This window comes from Haemaphysalis longicornis, unplaced genomic scaffold, assembly GCF_048455015.1.
Source record: "Haemaphysalis longicornis isolate Haplotype H1 unplaced genomic scaffold, Haemaphysalis longicornis Haplotype H1 scaffold_1, whole genome shotgun sequence".
In the NCBI taxonomy this organism is placed as follows: Eukaryota; Metazoa; Arthropoda; class Arachnida; order Ixodida; family Ixodidae; genus Haemaphysalis; species Haemaphysalis longicornis.
The window spans coordinates 378,549,931-378,567,399 of record NW_027526203.1 but is presented as its reverse complement, the minus strand read 5'-3'; the positions used below and the strand labels follow the sequence as shown (position 1 = coordinate 378,567,399).

Here is a 17,469-nt window from a genome sequence, read left to right as displayed (position 1 = left end):
TGACGAGCTCTGTTCACAAAGCCACGGTGGCAGCGCAAAAAATACAATAACGCATTATGCCCGCGGGAACGCCATTGCATGCGTTCTTCTCTGCTTTCAAACAGACGTAAAAGTATTCAAAAAAGAAAACCAAACAGAGGAGCGCAGGAAATGTATTTCTGAAAGGGTCACAGATGTTTTCCTGGTGTCTAGTTTAGTTGCATGATTTTTCTGCTCTCCTGCTGCCCTGTGCGCTTTTTTAAAGCGAAGTTTTCCATGTCTCACTGATGGCGTCTGTAGTCCACCTGAAAACCCACTGCAGGAAAGTCAACTTTCACCTGTAAAGCGTACTTTGCCTCAAATACACTCTTTCACAGGTGAAGCCTGATTTAGGTTTTTGTTTTTAAAGCGAAGCTTGCTATGTTTTATTGATGGCGTCTGTAGCCGAAACTAGAGTCCAAACCGCCGGCCAGTCGAAGTCGAAACTCAGACGACCACAGACGACAAAGCTTCGAGTTAAACCATCGCCGTCGTTATACGGAGGGGTGCATGATTTTTTCTCCGCCCGTAACGAGTCAGCTGTCGTACGTAAACCACTTCGGAAGACGAGATATAATGAAGCTTCAAAGTATCTTTTCCGAAGGTTTTGAACGAAGTCACGTGCGTGGCTTCATTTTCAGCGAACAGAGATTCCACAGCGAACAAGAGAAAAAAATACTCGCCGTCGAATCACGCGAGTCCTTACACTTGTACGTACGTACGTACGTATGTACATACATACATACATACATACATACATACATACATACATACATACATACATACATACGTACATACGTACATACATACATACGTACGTACGTACATACATAATACATACATACATACATACATACATACATACATACATACATACATACATACATACATACATACGTACGTACGTACATAATACATACATACATACATACATACATACATACATACATACATACATACATACATACATACATACATACATACATACGTACGTACGTACGTACGTACATACATATATACATACATACATGCGTGCGTGCGTACGTATGTATGTATGTATGTACGTACGCACGTACAAGTGTTCACACACACTTCTGCAAAGAAGCGCGTCGGCAAAGTCATTTGGTGCCCAAATCGTTTCGCGGGCTCTCGCTCTGATGCGAGTTGGTTCATTAAGCTAGACACGTTTGCATTCGTGCGTGTTCCATTCGCTGCTTTCGGGAACGTGTATGCGTCCGGCTAATCTGTAGGGCGTTGCAGCTACTCCCACCGAAATTCAGCTTCCACGCTGAAGATCCCCTCGGTCGTAACCTCTTTATAACAACGACGCTTCCTCTCATTTGGCGCCATTATTTTTTCCCGTCTTTTTTTACGCTGCTTTTCGCCGTCGCGCAACCCTGCGTCATCGTCCTGTTTTTACCGGGTCTTGCGTCGCAGCCAGCGAAGGGTGAAATTATACAAAGGAAGGCAGCAAAAGCCACTCACGGCCGCAGCCAAGAACATCTTCAAACGACTCTGGGGTAAGTTCAAGAGCCACAATTCGTGGGTAATTCTCTCTCTCTTCCCTTCTTTCTTTTTTTTTATTTCTTTCTTTCTTTCTTTTGTGTGCCCGTCTCCTCCACAGATCAGCTCGACGCACACGCCGCATAATAATCATTAGGCGATTCCCAAAGAGAGACCATGATTGCGTATTATTAGTCGCATTTAAACTCGCTTATTATACGACGATTGTACCCCATGTATTTTTTTATTTATACATATTGCATAGTATGGTAGCGCTTCCTATTATTCCTTTATTTGGTAACATCTTTTTTAGCGGCTGTTTGTGAGCGGAGAAAGACATTTGACCATGCGACGCCATGCGGAAAGAAGTAACGCGAGGATGCACGCCAATGCAGCGCGCGGATAAGTGGAATTAATCGTTTAAATTTCTAAAGCAAAGTGCTAGAGAGGTTCGTTGAACTAAAGGACTTGCTGTGGGATGAGTTAGCACTCAGCAAGCTATAAATAGAATGTCGAGTGAGTTAGCCCATCCGAGGAGCATCTATACCCACAAATTATCGTCATAACACAGGCAACTCAATGACCTCTTTAGATCATTGTATCCTCACCGCCAACTATTTAAGCTTCGACCACAAAAAAAAAATGGAAGTCGTTTTACCAAGTTGAATGCGAGTGGTAGCGCTCCAGCGGGGCAGCGCCGCTTAGTTAGTCTGTCTTAGCCTTTTTTTTTTTTTTAAGTTAGTTTAGCTGTCACTTCGGGGACAACCAACTCACGTTCAGAGCGTCGTTTACACGCTGTTGCTCAAGCATGAGGACCGCGATGCTGAACAGCGATATCGGTCGAAGTACTCGGCGCAGCCATTTTCTGAAGCGAGGCGATAAAGTTCACAGAGTTGAAAGGCAGCACAAACACGAGGAGATAGGGCCCCGTAAGTCGGAACTCGGCTAAATGTATACGCTAACCTCCCCTCATACTGTCTTCGCCTGCGCATCATGCGCACCTACAGCGCTCTCCATTGGCCCATACAGTAGCCAAATTTAAATAGTAGTCGCAGTGCACGGTACAGGGGCAACGGCGGTGGGAAGAACCAATAAAAGATGACGCGCTTGCAACGTTTTCTTCTTGGTGGCGCGGTATATCCTTTCACTCTTACTTTTATTTTTCAACTTCACGCCGGCAGGCGCGATTTGAGGAGGGGGGGGGGGGGCACCTAACCCTCAAAAATCTCATTGATAAGCTGCTAGTTGGGTACTTCTAAAATAAAAGCGGAGAGGTGGACTTTACGGCTCGACGTGCGCTGGACAGTCGGCCGTTTTGAAATGCAGCAAAGCAATAGCGGGCATGCCGTATGCAATTTAAATAACATGACTGGCCCCACCATGCCGTGGCCCGCGCTCCAAATGGCGGCTGCGTCGGCTTCCGCTTGGAGTGCACAAAGCAAGCACTCATATTTAGAGGCTCACAGCCGAAGAATGTATCTTTTCAGTCTATTGAAAGTACTCCATCCATAGCATTTGTGGATAGTCGCGTTCCTTTTAGGGAAGACAACATGTAGTTTTTTTCTCGCTTAAACCATTGAGATGCGATATCGATCTTTCTGCGCTACTTGAGATAACCCTTACTAAGTCAAGGACGGTAGGTATATGCTGTTACATGGACGAGGGCGCACTAACTCATATCGAGGCAGCGTGGTTAATTGGCGAACGGCACGCAGGAGAGGCAAAGAGACGACGAAGACGACGAAGAGCCAAAGGCAAACTTAGCTTGTTTATTGCAAAGCGATGATGCAGGCAGCAGCACACTGGCGTGCTTTCAACATGACAACTAGAACAAGCAGGGAAACGTACTCAGCGAAGGCCCAGGACGCAGAGAGAGGGCTTATTTATAGTCTACAATGCAATGGTCAACACAAGCGCCGACCCGTTGGAAGCAGAGTCGAGTCAAACACACCCAAGCAGTCACGCCCTCGCAGAGTCGGAGACGCGAGAGTCATGCCGCGAACCATGCCGCGAACCATGCCAGGAAGAGCCGCCGCGTGCATGCTGCGCAAGAGGGTTCTGGCCATGCCGCATTCTCGAAGTCGCATGAGCGACGCAGCGCTCACCGAATTGCAGGGTTCAGTCCTAGAATAGTCGTCGCAACAGACCTTTGAAGCAAATATGACCTTTGAAGCAACATGGCTTTAAAGCTCTGCAGGAAAGCCCATCGGAGAGTCTCGTTGTGCGATGTTGAAGCCAGCGCGCCGCGTCAACACTCACCGCATGCTTCAAACGTGCTTCACGGGCTACAAAAGCTCTGATAGAGTACCTGCAACACACAGGTCTAAACGAGTCTGTAAGTAACTCAACGCTTCTGTGCGCATCAAGTTCTTGAACATCATCGCCATCATCTTCATCACGTCATCAACTGACGTAGCAAGTTAGGCATTTTAGCCCGGCTAACATCGCCAGACTTCATTAAAGATAGTTCTCTCTCTCACCACCGTTGAGTCGTAACAATGCACAATACCTGGCAACACGTACGCCCTGTCAAAAATGTGGTGCAGTTAGAAAACTGCGGTTCTTTTTTGAAAACTGTCTGCGGTGAGCCATAATGTCCTCCTGAGACGCGACTAAAGTTTCGAACCGGGGTTGAACATGTCGTGCTTAGGATTAAAGCGGTCAGTCAAGGAACACGTCGTGACTGCTCGCAGCACTTTACGCGCGTTCGCCACTCAATTTTTTTATGTGCATGAAATGCTGTTTTCAATGGGCTTTTCTGATTATTTTTCGCATCTCCAAATTTTATCGAGCCCAGCGCGATCTGTCAACGCTTTATTGAAACAGGTAACGAATAAACGCTTTGTCTGTTTACACCGGTCTGTTTACAACGTTGTTGGATTGAGGCCATGCAAGTCACGCTAGAAGACGTTATTTCTTTATGAGAATCAACACAAACTGCGAAAACCAGTTAATGTTATGTGCGGTCATTTGAAGATTTTAATAGGTCATAGAAGAACGGCGCCTGCAGCAACTATATGAGCTGCGTAAGCGACGTTCACTCGTCATGCTGCTGGAGATATTGGTAAAATGTTTTTTTCATGGTGCATGTTCGCGTGTTTTAGGGCTAAATTTTAGAACGTTCCTTACTTCAGTGAGGATATGCCCTACGAGCTGTTTGTTTGGTAAATACCCACCCCGAAAAGTAGCCCTTATGAGGCCTCCCTTGGAGCGTCCTTTTCTTGAGGTTAGCACAACTCTACCTTCATGCTTCCTCATCTCTCTACTTTACCTAAAAGCATGCTTCACTGCACCACAACTGCTGCACTTGCCCGGAAGGGCGACTCTGGCAGCTGCGGAGACATTTGTAGTGTGCGTGCAGCATCCAGAGAGAACAACCGACACGCTCGGTGTCGCCGCGTGACTCGAAGCCTATACAGTACAACGCCGAAATGGAAGCTTACGCCCTCCTAGACGTCATACACATGCACGCAGAAGAATTTGGTGCTGCGCCTGCTGTCACACACTTGTAGAAAACGACGAAACCCAGCTATCGAAGACGTGCATACATGGCATGTGTGTGTTGCGCATACGTATGTGTGTTGCGCACCTCTCTCCTTTGTGTACGCGCCCTCTGGGTTTCTTCGTTTTTCATAATCGTATGAGCAAGCGGTAGCTTTGATAACTTCACCAGATTTGCTTTCCGCGCGGCTGAGTTCGCGTTTGGTTACGTGGACGCGTACCCGTCTCCGACCGGGACGAGGTTTCCTTGCAACCTCGATTCTCGAACAAAGCAGTGCTAGCACCATTGAACAACCTGCAACTCGGCCACAACATTGGCAGCCGGAGGCAGCCACTTTGCTCAATTCTGCAACATCACGGGGCCGTATCGGGCGTGCTATTAAATTCGGCGCACACTTTCTCCCAGGCTTCCATTTTCTCAGCGAAACAGCGTCCGTTTTCGTTATATTTTTTTTTTGTTTTCAACCAAAGTTCAATATTTCCAGACATGCTCGCGTACGAGACGCTGGTCCTGTTCTGTAAAAAAAAAAATAAAACAACTTTCCAGACATCACGCACGGAAACGCGAGTAATTAGCGCGGATGGAGAGCGGGAGAACGGGACATTCTAAAGCAAGCATTCACGATCAGAGCCAGCCCAGAGCGAACTTCGCGTCCGCTACCCTTCCGCTGCACTGTAAACAATTGGAGATTGCCAGACAAACTATTGGAGATTGCCAGACAACTTTCCCGCCCAGACATATCAAGCATCCGAACAATATGCATAAAACACGAAACCAGCGAACATCGACACGCGTATTCCAAAACACATATATGTTAGAAATATGTGCTTGCTTTTTTATGATTTAATCAAGTATATTTTTATTGTTGGGCACACATTCTCGGCATAAGACGCTCACAAACGGTTCCTTGCCGCTCTGAGGGCCCGCTTACTCAAGGAAGAGCTAAGGGTGATTTTTAAATTAGATGCCTGTCTTCAATGGTTCCTTGGGTCATAGAAGCCTGCAGGAGGTTTTCATTTTATTAAGGGAAACATTGTAAGGCAAGGGACGTTTTAATATTTCGCCCCACGATTAGTTTACCTAAGTGGAATGTGGTGCTTTGTAAAATCAGCTCTTCCCTGATGACTAAGCGTTCACAATGAATGCCAGGAAACCATTGAGTTATGGAAATTCGAAACCAAAATCAAAGTGACGTCCTTAAAGGGGCGCTGACAGTTAGCGTTGGTTCTCATTTACTGATTAGATTTTTTTTCCTGATAGCGAATCAGAGAATGTGTATAAGACGAAAATGCTCGGTTGACAAGGTTCCCAGAAATGCATGTTTTTTGTGCTCGTATTGTCAAATCTTGACACATTGCCGGGTAAGGCTAAAATTTCAGGCATGTATGATTTCAGAATTTCATAACTGTAGAATTTCAGACATGCAGTATAACTATGTACTAACATACCCGTTCGCAAATATTAATTTGGCACGCGTAGGTTATTAATTTTACCTGTGGCGGCCTTGAGTAACGTGAGACCTGGATAAAAACTTCGCAAAACAATGCCTAGTTTACAAATACCCTGTTTTAAAACCGCAATTTCAAATTGTTTGTTGTATCCCTAACGTTTCTTTTCTTAACCTTTTCGCAGCTGCACCGTGAAGAAACTTTCATAGAGAGCGACGGGAAACTAGGCATGCATGCTGTAGCCCTGTTTTAGGGAAAAACACAGTATTTAATGCGTTTTGCGATATGTGCATTGGATGTTACAGCTATTTTCCGTGCCATACTCCTGTTTGCTTCCGCTTAACGGTTACGAACTTGTTTGAAAGCTGCGATCGCTAGTCAGTATTTGTGATAGTGAATGAGATGTAACTTGGAAGATGAGGAAATGTAACTTTGTAACCGGCCACTTGAAGTTTATCGCTGTAGCCAACGAGACATCAACCAGTCGTTCACAGAGAATGCGCATGCGCGGTTTTTTCTCCCTGTTATTACATTCGGAAAGCACCACGCATTGCTTAACTCTGTCACGCACTACCAGTTTCCTCGTTTAGTATTTGAATGAACACAATTTCGTAGCTTATACGATTTATTTGAAGCTTCAAATGATAGCGAAACTAGCATAAAAATTGTCGCAGTTGGTTCCATAGCGAAGACAAACCCGTGGGCAGGGAATTGTGCAGCATTGTTGCGAACGATGGAAAGCGAGTAACACGCGCAGTAGTGGACGACTCGCAGACACAGCATCCCAGCTTGTGGCGTGAAAGGCGGCATCCAAGCAGAAAAGACGATTACGGCGTGGTTCCTAATAGACGAAATCGGCGACAAAAAGGATGCCTTGAGCGCAAAATTTTCGGCGGGTAAAAGACGCAGCCTACCCTGCGCGGTGGTTAACAGACTGCTAAGCACCTGTGCGCAGGTTGGTTTCCCACCACGGCTGCCGTTTTTCTTCTGGGGGCGAAAAAAGAAAGCACTCGTGCGTCAAGATTTGGGTGCACGTCAGAGATCCCAGGTGGTCTAAAACAATCCGTAGTCGTCTTCCCCTGCGCGCCTCATAGCCCACATGTGGCTTCAGCACGCAGACGCAAAACACACACAACAAAAGGGGAATCTACGTGCGGCTGCCTGAAGTTTGAAACATGTCAACTACGTTGTCGTTTTATTATTTTGCCGTAGACCAAGCCACACGTTCGCCAAAGGAAACGTCCGGCTCAGAACAGTACTGCCTATTTTGTGTTACTTAAGTGGCCTTGCTATATAGCAACACGTATGTGGCAACGCTGTTGCGCGATGGAAAATCAGGCATACATGAGGCGTGCAGCGCTACAGTGCCCCTGAAGGAGCGCTTCACGCCTACACGTTGAGCCGTATAGAGAAGGGGAACGATGAGGCCAGCACTGGGAGGGTTGCATACAGAGCAGCAGCAGCTCAGCGTAGCGGAACAGAGAAGCGGAAGAGAGAGGAGCTCACCTCTCTCGGGCAGCCAGGCTGTGCGTTCTGTTTCGTCGGCCTCACTCGGCCAGACACGCGCACCAAGCTCGGCGCAAGGGATCGCCGCTTTTGCGGGCAGGCCGCTCGCAGCCGGCCCGAACAGCGTGCGCGACTGCTCACCGGGCCCGCGTGCTCCACGCGGCGAGCCCCATTGTTCGAGTCTGCAACGAGTCGCTCCCTAGGTCTAGGGCTCTTACTGGGGAGCCAGGGACAACGGAAGGGGCCTTAGGGACAAGCAACAACAGCGGTGTGTAGACAAACCCGGGCGATGCTCCCGCTGTGGTAGCTGCGCGCGTCTACAAATGCACTGATGGGATGCGAAAAGGAGTTGCTCGTGGTGCCGCCCATACAATCGTTTCCTGCGCTGGAGGGTGGTAGGAAACAATTACCTTAACATAAATACCACACGATAGCGTAGGGGAGCGCGGCCCCGCCGGGTAGCGTAGTGGCTATCGCACCGGACCGGTATTCTGGAGCTCGTGGGTTCGGATCCCACCAGGCGGGAATGTTTTTTTCCACTTTCTTTCTATCTTACAAACCTTTCAAAAACTATATCTGTTTCAAGAAGAGCGTTGAATCAACATAGGGATACAGGGATATGGAACAAGCCATAGCAGTCAAGTGCCGCAACAAAAGCACTGGGGAGCTAGTTGGCCCCTTTTGTGCGTGTTGGCAATGTGCTAGCAAAGGAATAAAAGGGAACAGGATATGTGCCCCGAGGGATCCGAACCCGCGCCCTTTCGATAACGCGCCAGATTCTCTCAGTGTTATGTAAAGCGAGAAGAAGACAAAGGCCGGACGTATTCTTATATATCCACACCTGCATCTTCCTTTCTATTGATTTACTAACCGGAAGCCGTCGCTAAAGGGCCTCGTCTTCTTTCTCTACATCCTCTTCCGCGAACTTTATATGTTCCGACCAAGCAGCTATTGAGCAGCGTGTGTGATTTAATTTGTTGTCTGGAATACTATAGCGTTCTGTCCCCGTCTCAATAATTAAGTTCGAAAAAAAAAAAAAACTTGCTGCAACAAACGCGCTGCTCACCTCCCTGTACTGCGCTTTCATTTACAGTCTGGGGCATCGTATCTTGGGGCAAGCTTACTTACCTGTAATTATTCTCCTGCACACTCCAAACCAGGCGATACGACTTTTAACATATAGCTACCACAACGCTCGTGCGCCGCCATTTTTTCGAAGCCTAAACATTCTTACAATCGACAAACTTGTACTGCATGACCTGGGAACAATAACTTATTTTTTCGCCAAAAGTCCAGAATAGTATTACATACTCAATAGAACGCAACTGACGAATTCCAACTCCGCATGGTTCTGACTTCAATGTAATTATCTGCTTCGCGGGGTGCACACAAACTATGTAAAACAATCAGCAGAATCTGCTGCAATAAAGAACTGGAATGGTCTGCCTCTGAAGTTAGCTGTTACCTCTTTTGCTTGTTGAAAGAATCGCTTAGGTCCTCTTAACCTGACTAATTTCCGTGGGCTGTTTTCACTACGGTAACCTAGGCAATTCATAATCATACAAGTGCTTTTCATAATCAACGTAGAATCCTGCTGCGTTGCAGAGATGTGTATTCTTCATATACAAATACTTATGTCGAACCTGCGCATATTATTTATTAGCTTTGTTTATCATATTGAACCTTTATCACTATACGTGTATCTGCATTGGCGTACTTTTTATATTAGTTTTTCGGAATTATTAACAATAAGTCCCAACACAGTGTTTACATTGGGACCTCTTTCTGTATATTATCACTTTGTTTTGTATTTACTAGAAACTAATAAATACTTATTAGTAAAACCGCTCTGTAGTCGAGGCTCTTGCCAGGGCACACAGCCTTCTCCGCTGCCGATGGCTGTCCATGGTTGCCCGAAATTCGAAGTTACCGTAGCCGGTCTCTTCTCCGGCGGTCATAATACAACCCCGACTGCAAAACTGTCCGAACGATAGCTTTGGGTCAGTTCATATAGAATGGAAAAGCCGCTGTTGAACTGATGTGCGTGAGAGCCAAATCTCTTGCACAGTACCAAGGCGAAATCTCCCAGCGCTTGGTGCGTTGTATACTTGGGAGAGGAATCAAAGCGTGATTCCGGCAATTAATCAATAATATCTCCCTCACAAAAATCCATTCGGGCGCTCCGGCTAGAGGAAGCATATTCTCATAATAACTTCAGTCGGAATAGCTAGTTGCGTATTATGAAATATTTGCCTGTCGTATTGAACATATGAACGTACCCGAAACTGCAAAGGCTTCTGCAAGCAGGGCGAACTTTGCATCCCACGAAAGTTAATCCCCTTGCAAGTCATTGTGATGAGCGCAATTCCTGTTGAAGGGCCAGGGATACCTGGACGGAAGCCAACCTAACTCACTGCGTGACGGCTCAACCGTCACCGTTTGCTCACTAAACGTCTATTCTCTCTCGTTCTCTCCCTCCCGCCTGGAGTAGTAACTAATTCCAAAGTATGAGAGACTGCAATAATTATGGCAGACATATTTCATGACATCTCGCCTTCAGTGTCTACAAAACCCGGTGCTGAGATGGACTCTTCGTTCAGCGGAAGTCGTAATTATTTTGTGCTGCTTCCAAGATACTAGTTGGTTTGCATCCGTCGATGCCAGATATCGTTCGAAGACGACTAAAGAAACTCGGTAGCTTTTCTTCATTATTCTTCATAAGGCTGAGACCAGGACCTTAGTAAAATTATCTGTAAGGCGAGCTTCACGTTCAGACAGCTTGTCCTTGTTCACCAAGTCTAGATGCAACATTTCCGGTTGTGCGGGAGATAGATTCATGCGCGTTTTCATTCAGTCAGCTGGTCTATGTTCCACTGTATGGGAGACTAACGCGATACTGTTCATCTTCTATGAACACGTTCTGTTCGAAGTCGTTAAAATATGTACAGCAAGTCTAGTCGGCGTTCTGAGTTGATTGTATTGGCGTCCTACCAAAATCCCACAACTTGCTGCACTTCTGTTGAATTCCGAGGTTATTTTCTTTTTCAGGGGCCATCGCGACGAGTGCCAAGTTATTCAGACAGCAAGTTATTCAGACGTCTTCAGACAGCAAGTTATTTGGTTTGGTCGTTGTGTCTCATTGAAAGGTTCACCCAACTATATATTGAAGGCTGCCATGGCTCGAACTGGTACTTCGGCACACTTTTCGCTTCATGACTATCCTCAATTTGGTCATCTGCTAATTAATGCGCTGATTTTATGTTTTCGCACGCCAGTGTGCTGTGCCATCGATTTTCTCTTCTCAGCATGGATTAAACAGTTTAAGTTCCATTTCTGGCTCTTCGTCGTGAGAATTATTGATAGATAATTGATGGATGGATAATTAACGCGCTGAAGTTACGCAGGCTACGGGGTGCGCCGTCCTGGAGGGCTCCGGATTAATTTTGGCCACCTGGGGATCCTCAACATGCACCGAAATCTCGACACATGGTCGTTTTTGCTTTTCTCTTCCATCCGAAAAGCCGCCGCTTCGGACGGGAATTGAACCCACGTCCTTTCGTCGTGGGTACGGAGGCCACTGTCTTCCGCAAGCCGCTCACCAGCCGCGCTCCCTATAGGCGAGACGGGCCGCACTCGTACGCTTCGCTCTTAACAACGTCCATTTCCCATTTCTTCGTTTGCGGAAAAATGCGTTCATTACTTCTAGATTATTTCTCTCCGCAAATCCAACGAGTTTATCTCCTCGACCACTGCGACTGCCTTTTCCTAGGTTTCCCCCTACCCTTTCTCCCACTAGCTTTTCACCAACTTTTGCGTTAACTTCCTCCATCCCAATCGTGGACCGTGCTGTTCCCTTTTTTATTGCTGATTCAACGTCCTCGTAGGAACTGTCTATGGTCTCGTCATCGCAGCTAGTATTGGTGCGGATGCTTGTACTATCTTTAACCTGTATCGCTTAATAAAAAAGTAAATAAATTGCAAAAAGACGCCAAACTCGAAATGGGGTTTTAGCTTTTTCGTGTTGTTCACTATTTAAAGCACGCGAAGTAATCTACTAAAGCCTGCCGATTAATCGGGCTGAATTATTTAACCGACACCCACCATATGCGTATTAGACACTGCAGCAGTTCGGCATTGCTGCTATCTGTCAAGGAGTGTACTCTGAAGCAAGTGTTCAACCAAACAGCGCTCCATCCCATGCTCACAGCTATTCGGCTGGACGATGGTAAGACCAGCGAGTGTAGGTTGCTCTAAGGCAGAGCGGTCATTGCACAATTGTTGTCCGCGCCATCGGTACTCCTCAGCAGTGGGGCACCGGTCCTCCCGCCAGCGGGCGTGCCTGAAGGAAAGCTCCCAGGGGCAGGTACTTATTCTCGCCAACAGAAAATACCGTGGTCCGGACCACAGCGTGACGGACCGGTGCGCAGAGTCTTTTCGCAGCCTCGCCACGGGTTGGGCGATTAATTGATACAGGGTACGGGCACAATCACGGGTCTTTACAGTCGCTCCGTTCGGTTTCTTCTCGAGGATTTGCCTCAGTGCCGGTGGCTCATTGGCTAAGTCGTTCTGCTGCTGAGCTTAAGGACGCGGCTTCCATCCCGGCCGCGGCGGCCGCTTTTCTGACAGAGGCCCAAATCGAAAACGCCTGTGTGTTCGAGATTTCGGCGCACGTTAATATCCCCAGCTGGTCGAAATTGATCCGGAGCCTTCCACTATACGACGCGCCTCATAGCCCAGGTGTAGCTTCGGCGTGCTAAACCCAACCATCAATCGATCAATCGATCGATTGATTGATCAATCAAAATCAATCAATCAATTAATCAGTCAATCGAACAATCAATCAATCAATCAGTGCGGTCTGTTTTCTCCAGATTGCAACCGAACCTAATCGGCTAATTAAAAGAAGCATATGGGTGGCGCCTATCGCCTTGTCTGCGCCAAGCGTTGCACCATTTGTACTCAGCATAGTAGTGCTTCGTGACATTTTCAATGGTAGTAGCATTTACCAAATGGACCTCGTAGGGTCTCCGTGAAATCAGAACTGCGTGGGTACGTTGCAAGTGCACCATCGCAAAAAAGATTTCGTGATGTTCATGCTGGCTAGCTGGATTGCTTGTTTTTATGGCCGGTGACAGTTATTTCGCCAAAGCGCGACCCCAAATACTATTTCGCTCCGAGACTCTTCCCTCCACCGTTCACGCCATCCTCCCCGGCATGCTCTGCTGCAACTCCCGCGCGTGCTGCACAGGGGCACCTGCGCATGCACCGCTGCTGCAGGTGCCCTTTTGTCCGCTCTTCCCCTCCACGATGCGCTAACCCCGCCGCACCCGATTTTCGCCGAAACCTGGGCCCTGTTTCCAACGTCCCTTCTCTTCGGCGAAAAGAGCGGGGATGACGAGAAGAGAGAGGGGCGTTACGCGTGTTTCAAGAGAGGAACGGTCTCTGAACGGTTGAACAGTGCCCCAGTAGCCGTTGTGATCGCGGGTATACTACTTCCGGCCGCGGAGGCTGCCGCTGTTAAAAACATGCAGGGCACCCCAGGGGTCCTAAGTAATCGGCCATTTCCTATCTGCATTTGAGGGCGTGCGGCAGTCAGAATCATCGCCCATTTTCTTCCCCTGCTTACGATAAGTTGCAAAATGGGGCTAAATGGTTTGGGAAAAATTGACAACTCGGGCCGTTGCGAATTTCGCGGAAGTTGCTCAGAGACTAGCAATTTTCGCCGCGATACCAAAGTCAGAATTTTAGTGAAGGCTCACAACTACTGACGGACATCCGAGTGCACATATTCAAACTTATGTCACGCATGCATTTTTGCGCAATGCGTGCGATTACGCAGGGGTGCGGGAAGGGAGAGGCAACTGAAATATTAAGAAATAAGCCACCAGGTTTGTCTACATGAGAAGATTAAAGTCTGAATTTCTTCTCTTATGTCTTGTACAGGAAAAAGATGGGACTAAGTGGCATTTGCGGTTTATGCGCGCCTGATCTGTGGGGCGCACTGCAGTGGAAGGCTTCCTAATCCTATTCCCTAACGCGCGCCAAACGAACGGGCCAAAGCATAAAAACAGACAAGAGAAAACTTTTGGCTGTCGTTATTTTAGCATTGCACCCGTTTCCGGGGTGCTCAATTGCGAATGGTCGGCAAACCTAGGGATTTGCGTTAACGAAATCGAAGCCACTATACTTTCCTATGAATGCAAGAATGTTACTCAGACATATATCGTTACGGCATCACATAAAATTCAACTTGCAGCTTCAATCACCACATATGTCGTGTATTTCTCGTCGCCGCGATACTTGAAACCATCGCAATAATTTTACAACGTGTGAGCTTTCAGTAACAGCCGGGTGAGTGTTTTTATAGATAGTGTTTTAGAAATCTCAAGCCGTTAAATCGAGAGAACGGAAGTTTGGGTGAGTTGATGATTCCTTGCAGGCACGATGGCCTGGAGCAAAATACGAAGATAGGTCTTTTTCTTCAGTGACGCCAATTAGTGCTCCCGTGTAAGCCATGATTCCCAACAAATGTCGACGTACATCACCACTCACATTTCCGAAAAGCATTCAAATAACTGTTTTGGGGCATCGTCGGATCTCTCACATACCTCAAGGAATGAAAACGAGACGGTAACTTCGTTACTTCTTAAGCTCGTCTATAAATAGATGCTAGTTACTATTGTCAGTATTATTGGAATACCGTTAAAACTGCAGCGCTCAGAAGCTTCACTTTTCTCTGCCGACTTCGCTACATAACCCAGTGTCCCAAAAGAAAGAAGAAAGGAAACCAATATCACAATTTCGTACGTCGTTTTATTATTTTTAATGTGTTTCACGGTACCGCTGGTGATATATGAACTATATTATGGGGTTACCTGTCATGATGTCATGCCGACAATGAATTTTTCTACATAATTTTACTCTACAAATTCAAGAACAGATTCTGAACACCTGAATATCATTCATTGGGCTTGTATTGTTTGGGAACTCAATCTTACGAATAAAATTCTACTCGCCGCGGTGGTTCAGCTAGGGGCTAAGGCGTTGCGCTGCTGAGCACGAGGTCGCGGATTCGATACCCGGCCGCGGCGGCCGTTTTTCTGATGGATGCGAAAAGCAAAAACGCCCGTGTGTACGAGATTTAGGCGCACGTTAAAGATCCTCGGGTGGTCAAAATTCATCCGGACCCTTCCACTACGGCGCGCCTCATCGCCTGCGTTGCGTCGGCGCGTTAAACCGTACAATCAATTAACAAATAAAATTCTCCATCTAACCGAATTTCATGAAATTCTTTCAAAATAAAATAGGCGTAAAGCACGAAAATAAAAGAAAAATTCACTGAAGATGCACTGGTAGGTCTTTAACAATGCACGACCTTCTCCTTTCTTCTGCGAGCTTGAGGGCCGGCCCGATGCGCACTCCCTGGTCCGGCTTTCGGTAGCAACCCAGCAACCCGGCGTTCTGCGTATACGTCACTCGTACACCGTTCCAACCGTGATCATCAGTGGCCACTCCTGCTCGCTTTAGCAGCGGCACTGGCTGCCTGTCACTCCTTTTAGTATCGACGTTTCGTCGTCGTCATTCCCATTCCATCCTCTTTTGCCGCCTAGTCGGCCCTCCACTCGCGCCATACTCCGTTTCACAAAGCGTACAACCGGCGACGGCACGCACCGGGCAGATGCAATGGTACAAACGCACCGACGGTGCTGGTGGTTGTGGTTTGCGGGAAAGGAAAATGAAAGGAAGTGCACTGGGATATTTTTGAGCTCGGCAGGGAGCTCACCTGCATACAACCCAGTGCGGGGGAAGGGAAGTAGAGGGGGAGTGAAAGGATAAAGTAGAGAGAGAGAGGGGGGTGTAAAGAGTGGATAAATAATAAGAGATAGGGCTGTCAGTCCTGGCCCATCAGTCAGGCACTGCAGTCCGGGCAACAGCCGCTGCGCGAGGCCGGTCGTCTCCAGGTATGGGCGAAGACTTCCCGTTGGGTTGCCGCAGGCCCCTTCGGGAACAGAAGGTCCTCCATGCCGGCGCTGGGAAGGCCTCGACGCTGGAGCGCTCGGTGGAGCTCTGCTCTCGGCGCCACGTGGTGGGGGCAGGAACAGAGTAGGTGCTCCGGAGTCTCCGTTTCCAACAGTCTGCACATGTAGGGGAGTCCTTGCGCCCGTGTCGGTGCAGGCGCTCCGCCAAATTGAAGCAGTCGAGCGCACTGATTCGGTGCTCCCGAGATGGTTTATACAGCCATTCCCGTAAGAGCGGAGTAATGGTGTTTAGAAGGGTTAAAATGGTATCAGCCACAGGAGACGAAAAAGACGCTAGGATTGAACGCACAGCTTTAATAAGCGTAAAAAGGGAGGAGCTTGATTTTGCCGACGGCTGTCTGTTGGACCGACCCGTGCGGATTTGGTTGGAATGTTTCCAGGCAGGCTGCTGTGGGCCTGCGGGCCGAGCGGTACTTTGATGAAATTGATCTGACGACTGCGGTAGATCGCAGTTAAAGTCGCGCCCCCGGTGGAAAGTTAATTTATTTTATTCCGGCTGCAAGCGTTGATATTAACTCGGTCGGAAGCTATATACACTTACTATGCATAGGGTGTTGCAATAACAAATTCGCAGCTTTAATTTTCCCCTGTGCAAACCGTCGTGCACTCTCAAACAATACACGAAGGTGCACATTTCGTGGTCTATTTTGTTTACACCTGGAACGACGAAGACACTTACCTACTTAATTAGAAATCATATTAAAGCGATTTTCGCGTATGAGAAAGCTGGCAACCTTGATGGAAAAAAATCACCACCTTAGAACGGTGGCGCCACCTGACATGTCCAAAACGAAACGAGTGATGCGGTTCCCCCCAACATCATCGGTGAAAGTATACTTACGACTTCCTCACCCCACAGGCTGCAACAGTCCCCTCTCCGAGCGCTGCCGCCGGACATTACGCGCGCACATTGCTTCTCTTTGGGTGCCTACGTGAGTTCCAAAAACAGCTTGTCCCCAACTCCTTCCCTCACTGTCTTCATACAACGGCTGGAGAGAGATAGAATTTTATTTCCAGCAAAACGATGGGAATGACGCTGTCCGAGAGCCTAATACTAGAGTCCGGTTACCTGTGTCCAGGCTCCCACTGATGGCCTTCTGGATGAAGTCCACCAGGCCACGCTGCTCTTCCCTGGTCTTCTGGGTGCCCAGCCACTCTTCAGTATAATGTTGTCTAACTTGCGCGTACAGAGGGCGTTCCCAAAATGTGCGTTGTTTGTTGGCGATGGCATCGCGGGAGCGGCACATGGGGGAAGGGGGGGGGGAAGAGTAGAGTAGTATAAATGTTTTTTTTTTTTTTGCCCACGATGGGGTCAAGGGAAGAAGAAGAGTAGGGAGATCCTCTTCAGGCATCTGTCTTTCTACCTTGACGCTCAGGTGTAGTTTAGTCGATGTGTGTAGCGTACCGGCTTGCGACTGTCTACATGTAGTGTGTTGGTGTCTTTGTAGCTGTG

At 47.7% G+C, this 17,469-nt stretch overlaps 1 protein-coding gene across 1 annotated transcript in view; it reads right to left on the bottom strand.

The window, feature by feature from the left end:
- Nucleotides 1–17,263, bottom strand: part of LOC144160665 (uncharacterized) — a 113,720-nt gene extending 96,457 nt beyond the window's left edge. Inside the window, exons 1-2 of the mRNA XM_077691884.1 lie at nt 17,086–17,263; nt 7,978–8,159 (exon numbers count right to left, since the gene is read on the bottom strand). Coding sequence (XP_077548010.1) covers nt 7,978–8,159; nt 17,086–17,263 — 360 coding nt within the window. The remainder of the gene's footprint in view (nt 1–7,977; nt 8,160–17,085) is intronic.
- Nucleotides 17,264–17,469: the final 206 nt, after the last annotated feature.